The 7,279-nt window shown below is 44.3% G+C and overlaps 1 protein-coding gene across 1 annotated transcript; it reads left to right on the top strand.

Annotated features, from left to right (window-relative positions):
* The first annotated feature begins 704 nt into the window (after window positions 1-704).
* Window positions 705-4,785, top strand: polr1f (RNA polymerase I subunit F). Its single transcript, XM_071512505.1, has 4 exons — window positions 705-1,009; window positions 1,655-1,796; window positions 2,424-2,632; window positions 3,326-4,785. Exons 1-4 carry the CDS (start codon window positions 708-710, stop codon window positions 3,825-3,827), a joined length of 1,155 nt encoding a protein of 384 aa, XP_071368606.1. The 5' UTR covers window positions 705-707; the 3' UTR covers window positions 3,828-4,785.
* Window positions 4,786-7,279: the final 2,494 nt, after the last annotated feature.

Consider the following 7,279-nt stretch of genomic DNA (forward strand, 5'->3'; position numbering starts at 1 on the left):
CTGTCATGGGACTTGCAATTTAACAAAGGGCATTTTGGAGAGGTAGTGCATAATTTCCCCCTCACATTCTACCCTAAAATACCTAATTGCCAAGTGAAATTATATTATGTCAAACACAGTCTCATCTCAAACTATCAATTTGGGTATGATCCACGTGGTTTTGGCAGATTTCATTGCTATACTAGTTAAGAAAATACAATAAAGTCTTATTGGTCTGAAACATATATCATTGATCATACATATAATTACAAAAAAGGTTCTCAAAGTATTGTTTAGACCAGGACCTCCCAACATTTCATTTTAAGGACCCCTAAATGGGTTGTCCTAAGGAACCTCATATGAGATGTTTTTTGTTGCTGGGTTTATCACAGAACTACATAACTGTCTATACTGTAGGTGGGGATGCAACAGTGGAGAGTGTGAAACCTGCGAACAAAGCATTTATCCTTATACATCCTCTGAAAGTTGAACTGAGTGAAACAATAGAGAAACTAAATCATTCCTCTTTTTGCTGGGGACTCTCGGGAACTCTGAAGGACCCCTGGAGGACCCTGGACAGTTTGGGTACCAACACCTCCTCGGCTGTCATACCACCTCCGTCCCAGACGGGGGCGACATAAACAAACTGTTTTTACTCTTTGGCAGAGGTTTTCCCTTCCTCAAAGCGGAAGTTACCACTTGTCGATCTTCCTGTCTTGTGAAACAGCATGGCGAACCTCGAGCATGCAGAAGACGACCCAAAACATGTGAAAATGTCAGGCGAGGTCTCTGCTGCAAATGGCCAAGACAAAGCAACCGGACTGTCCGCGGTAGCGGGCGGAGATCCGGGCGCGGTCCCGTGCTCTATCCCGACGTTCGCGGCCGCCTCCAAGCTGTTGTCAGCGCCGTACTCGTGCCTGGTCATGAACACGCACAGGAGACACGTCGCACTGCCGCCGATGTATCTGAAGAAAAAGAAGACAGGCATACAGGAGGAGCTGGACGCAGAGCTGCTCAGATTCTCCGAGAGGTAACGTTAAGTCAACGTTAACGATACCAGACACAGCTTTTCTATTATCGGACACAGTTTTACCAGCGCAGCCTTTCAATCTACTTTCGGACAGGCAGGCAAGCCCCACTATTTGCTGACTACATAGTGGTGTGGGCTACAGCATAGCAGGGCTATGTTTTAGCCCTTCTATGTTAAAACACAAGGCTAAAACACAAGGTAACGTTAGTTAACGTTAAACTAGCGTTAGCTTCTGCCGAGGCACCTGTTTGATTTGGGTAAACAGTTAGCTACATTGACTCTGCACAAAATATTGTGGACTAACTTTTGTGGCGTATCGTCATCAGACATTGCGGGGAAAATACAAAAAACCCGTGTCAGATGGGGATGTGTCCTATAATAGATAGCTAGCGTTATCTGCTAACGTTAACGTTAGCTAACGTTAATGTATGAGTGTAAACTAGCTTTAAAAGGTTGTTTGGGTAATTAAAGTTAAATTGTATCCAACATTAGCTAATCTAATAGCTTGTTTGCGAAGTTAAACCGATCCTCACTTGTTGCCAGATTTGCAGTGCTGATGTGTTTTTGCTAGCTTCCCCCTACTGCTAATAGACAGCTGGCTGTTTGGCTTCCCACAAACTCAACCTGTCTGTTCCTCTCTCACAGTCTGAAAGGCGTACCTCTAGCTTATGACAATATCAGGATACTGGGCCAGCACGGAAACATCTATGACGATAACGGCTACATCCACATGGACATAGAGGCCAACTTTGTTGTCTTTCAGCCCACACAAGGACAGAAACTACTGGTGAGATGCTGTCCTATGTATCACTAACGCTAGAGACAGCTATAGAGAGAGAGTGTGTGTGTGTGTGTGTGAGAGAGAGAGAGAGAGAGAGAGAGAGAAAATGTTTGGATGTACAACAGGGGTTTGAGGAAAAAATGTCCCTGAAAATTCATAAAATGCCTGTGAATGTAAAAGTGACTAGGGGCACAGAGATATAACACGGTGACATATCTCTATGACTAGGGGTACCCGTTTTCTTTTTTTTCCCATTTCACCCTGTTCACGTTATTGATTGAGTTATCAAGTATTCACATGCTAATATGACTGCTGTCCCCTGAGGGCCACCACAGTTGATTTATGCAATCCTACCTATGACTATGGCATTCTTTCCAGTGCATTCTGGGCAAGAAAAATTGAGTGTTTTTTCATCAGAAAACAACTGAGTATGCAGCCTGAAGCAGAAGAAAATGTTGGTGCCAGGCTGCCAGCAGTAGAAGAAAATACCAACCCCACATAAACCACAAAAAAAAACCTAAAACAAGACAGTTAACCTGATAAAGACACACATTCTCTCTCTGCCACCTTAAGTCCGCCTGCAGTCGTCATTTATGTCATTTTATTCCCATCTCATTTCATTTCTGTACCCAGGGTAAGGTGAATAAACTAGGAGTGAGTCATGTGGGCTGCCTGGTGCACGGCTGCTTCAACGCCAGCATTCCCAAGCCCAACCTGGTGTCTGTGGATACCTGGCGGGACGCGGGGCCGAGGATAGGAGCAGAGCTGGAGTTTGAGGTGTCTACGCTTGATGCTGACACAGTGGGAGTGCTGCTGATCAGAGGGCGGCTGGACAGGACCAGGTGAGTGTGTGGTGGTGGTGGAGGGGATCCCTTGTATGTGCACGATCACTACATTCACAACATACAGTATCTCTTGAATGTTTGGTTCTGTGGGTGAGGAGTCCAGATGAAGAGTTTACAAGAGCCTGCAAACAAATATCCACCATTCAAAAAAAGTGGCTTCACCTACACTTTTAATGTCATTGATGTCACAGACAAGTTATGGTGGATTTTGAAGGACACTAGGTAACTTAAGTCCTTGGTTGACAAATTGATAAAACTGGATTCTACTTCAGATGATGCATATGGCATTTTGGAATAGAATTCTTCAAATGCAGATTGAGGTTTATCCAATAGGCACCCGACTTTCTTTGTTACATAGTTTTGTAGAAACAGTTTCATGAGTCTGACCATGTTTTTTATTTTTCCTTATCAGGAGAGATTATACCACTGTTGCTAAATGAACAGTTACAGTCCACAATTAATGTTAAATTTCAAATTGGAATGCTATCATTACTTTCTTCCAATATAACGCTTTTGTGTATGCAATCAACTGTATTTTTGAAATGCTAAAGAATAATATTTACAAGAAAATATGTTTTTGACCAAAATGGCTTTATATTATTTTGCAATGGAAACCTTCTAGATGTGACTGTACTTTTGTACTGTTTTACATTTTACTTCATGGGTGTGTTGTGTGTTTGGGTGTCTCAGGGTGCAGGAGCTGCTGGCCATGGGTGAGAGCTCAGAGGTCAGCGTCCCTGCAGACCAGCCGCAGCCGCCAGACACAGAAGAGACCCCAGAACCAGTCCAGGAGTCTCCCGACGACACCCCCAAGAAAAAGAAGAAGAAGAAGAAAGACAAACTCAAAGAGGAGGAGAGGGAAGAAGAGCTTACAGTTACGCCCCCCAGCCAGCAGGACGGCAACGCAACACTGGACCTGAACGGAACAACAGACGACGCAAACGGTGAAGAAGCCGGTGAGAAAAAGAAGAAGAAAAAGAAAAAAGAGAAGCGTCTGAAAGAAGAGCCGGAGGAGGTCGAGCTTTCGTCCATGGAGGTCCACGGCAGCGACTCCAGCGGTTACCTTAGCGACAAGCCGAGCAAGAAGAGGAGGCACGAGACAGTCAGTGATGTCACGTCTAGTTTGAACAGTGATCCTGAAATGCCAAAATCCAAGAAGAAGCGGAAAAGTGACATTATGCTGTCTGCCTGAAAGACTGGTCATACTCTATCTGGAATCCAAGACAACTGTGTATAATAATTGGGGTGATGCTGACAGCAACAATAATGGTGATGGTTGTTGATGAGGAATACACTGACATGCCTTATTGATTACACACAATGTTTAACAAGCCAAATTTCTGTCCCGTGTAAAAAACAACTGGTGGGTTTTCTTCAGCTCCCTCTGTCCACTCGTCTCAACTCCTCTGAACACATTGAAACAGAGGGTCAGACAGACAGGAGGAGCCTATGTACAATCCCATTCAGTGCCTTCTGGGAAAAAAGAGGCTATGAGAGGAAAGAAGCAAACTTCACAGATCGAATCAGCATCACAAGTAATGCCATTTTGTTTGCATTTCCCTTAAATTGCCTAAAGGGGGCGCAAAACTGTTTCCAAAGTCCATACTGGGACACACCGGGGCAGGAGTGAAACCATCTCAGTTTACCATGGCCATGAGAGTATTGAGTCAGGTTTTTGTTTTTGAATTATGAAGATGAATGATTAACAAAAGAAACTGTGATGATTAATTCCCAGTTGTACCTATTGTTTAGGTACATTCTCTCCAGTTTGATTTTACTGGGAAGAAGGCTACACAAGAGAGATGGCCATACTCCACTTTAGAAATGTATTCCCTTGCTCCTGCCTTATATTCTTCCATACAATCTGTTATGGGATTACCTTGTTGGTAGCTGTAAGGGAGGGGGGTGTTGTCAAACTCTCTGGCGCATGGCCCAATACTCAGACGACAACCTAGAAATGCATTGTGCACAATGACAAATTGTGTGCTGTCATGAATTATTTGTGTTGTTCCTCTTTGCTTCCTTTAGTGTGGCAATAATGGTTGGCACAGGAAAGTGTTTTGTGTGTCACTGACTGAGAGCCAACAGAAAACGGAAATGAAATTGTAAATTTCTCATTCCTATTAAAGAGCTCTATATTTTGAAATTTCTACGCTAGTGCTTCCGTTTTTATTCATAGCCATTTGAAATGACTCAGATTTCTGATCACATTGGGAGGAAACTTTAGCCTACGATTGACCCACCTCACTTCTGTTGGAGACAAAACAACCTCTAAAATCTTAACGTTGGAAATCTACAACAATTGCTTTGGATTTTAAAGTTGTATTTGGAGGAAAATGTGACCTTAAAATGTACCAGATTATTATTAATACTACAAATTATACTGTTTTTCATGGCAGTATATTCCAAACTCTTTATGCTGACGAGTCAGTGTGAGGTGATAAAGTGCTGAGAGACAGCCTAAAGAGCAGTGTGTTTTCTTTACCCCCACGTCCTCACACACACACACACACACACACACACACAAATCCCCCTCGCTGCCAGTGGGGATTCTAATTAGCTGTGAGGTGTTAAGAGTGGGAGAGCTTATCGGGAGCTGCCTGGAAGAAGAAGACAGATAAGGACCTGCAAATAGGTCTGCTCATCTTGGCTCATCTCATACTCTCATCTATTTCTCACATCTAGGCCTTCTCAATTAGCGGGCCTCCTGCCGTCTCTGTGTGTGTCAATGGTTTCTTTTCCAAGCAATGCATTGCCATAGGGAGGGTATGGATAAATTTGTAAGGGAATATTTCAATTAGCAGTGTTGCCGAGATAGATGACTGAAAAAGAATAGTTATTGATGTTATTTTTATAATGTACTGAATTAAACTTATTTGAATGTTGTTTCTCCGTCATCTTGCAGCCTAATGCGTTGTCTTATTAGGAATAGCATTTGAGAACTTAATGAATATTTTTGAGTTATTTGGCAAACTGAGTAATCCTGCTTCTTCAAACCCTCCTCGCTTGAACAAAAGCCATACGTACACACAAAGTGAACAGAGATATTTTAGCCTTCAGCTGAAGAAACCATAACTCCATTTGAGGAATTTTTCACCCAGCCAATGTACTTGCAATTGTACAGTTATTACAATTTATTGGAGTATGAATGGTCTACATGACCTGAAAGTATGAAACCTCAGCAGTTATTAACTGTAAACACACACAGCACTTAGAATGTATAGTCTTTAGATGAGGAGAATTGAAAACAATATTGATCTGCAAACTTCAAACGGACTGTATTTGATTCTTTGTCTGAAGGATACAGTTGTCCTCCCATAACCTCCCACTGCCTTTATCCTCTCTTGCTTTATTTCAACCGCTGTCGCTGTGCGCCTCTCTTGCACCTGTACCCCCCCCCCCCCCAATCACCACTCATTTATCTTGTCGTCTTTCCTACCACTCCCTCACTTTACCCCCACCCCCCTTCCTCCCCTATTCTGCTTTCCCTCTCCTACTCCTTCTCTTCCCTCTCTCCCTGATTTATAGGAGTCGGTGTGTAGTTCACACACATTCCAGTCCTGACACCCTCCTGCCACTGGACTCTCATATCTAGGCACGGTCGTTTATCTTCATGATCCTATGGCAGAGAAGTAGGGAGAGAAGAAGAGGGAGGGAGAGAGAGATGAGACAATAGGAGGGGTGTTGTTTTTGTTGAGCGGCCCAGACTATCGTTTCCTACACCTCTTGTCTGCCTCTCTCGCTCGCTCTCTGTCTTCTCTCTAGGAGTGGTCTCTGGTGTGTGTATGTGTGTGTGTTGTGTGTGTGTGTAGGTTGGCTGTGCCTCTCTATCTCCTGTGTCAAAATTTCCAGGCCTGGCGGCTCCTACATGAAAGGAGCCGTGGAGTCTTTATGGAGAACAAACGGCGCCCTGACGCAACGCTCCAGGCTCAGGACACACACACACACACACACACACACACACACACACACACAATCAACTCATGCCACACACTGACTGACTGGCTGACTCAGTCACTCACTCACTAACTCAGTCACTCACTTACTCACTTGCACAGACACACCACATCCACAACCCGCAATCCACAAATCCCCGTCCTTGCACACCCCGTTTGGCCAGGCCTAATTAGTTATGTGGTCGGCACTCTGCTCTCTCCCAGAGCCCCAAATGGCAGCAGGTCATAAAATCTTAAGTGTTCCACCAGTCAGAGCCGCGCAACTGTGGCCATATATCCTCCAACATGGCTCAGCCGGGGCTGAATCGTATCAAAGCCCGTCTCTCACAGGCCTACTGACATCCATGAAATCCCTTTATAGTGTTTTCAAAGGCATTTCTGAGAGGTTTTTGGCACTTGCGCTCTGCATCTCTGTTTTTTATGCTTTGAGCTCACCGCTTCAGGTAGGCTGTTTGCCCGTGCACACAAAGAGACAGACAGACCCAGGCGTAACTCTTTCCCATGGGACCAATGTCCATGTATATAAGCGTACGCGCTCACATGCGCACACACACACACTCTCGCATATACGAGAACACATACACACACTATTAACCCAAAAGTAAACGTTACTCTTGGTTGGTGAGCCGGATTCCCACAGTTAGTTTGTTTCCTTGGCACCCGACACCCGCCCTTCTGCCCTCAGTAA

Source organism: Centroberyx affinis, unplaced genomic scaffold (assembly GCF_046629955.1).
Source record: "Centroberyx affinis isolate AG114_WGS23_722 - 3 ecotype Tasmania unplaced genomic scaffold, CSIRO-AGI_Caff_v1 ptg006324l_1, whole genome shotgun sequence".
Lineage (NCBI taxonomy): Eukaryota > Metazoa > Chordata > Actinopteri > Beryciformes > Berycidae > Centroberyx > Centroberyx affinis.

Coding starts and splice junctions, on each gene's coding strand:
- polr1f (XM_071512505.1), top strand. CDS start 708: ATGGCGAACCTCGAGCATGCAGAAGACGACCCAAAACATGTGAAAATG. Junction 1,010..1,654: donor CTGCTCAGATTCTCCGAGAG/GTAACGTTAAGT, acceptor CCTCTCTCACAG/TCTGAAAGGCGTACCTCTAG. Junction 1,797..2,423: donor CACAAGGACAGAAACTACTG/GTGAGATGCTGT, acceptor TTCTGTACCCAG/GGTAAGGTGAATAAACTAGG.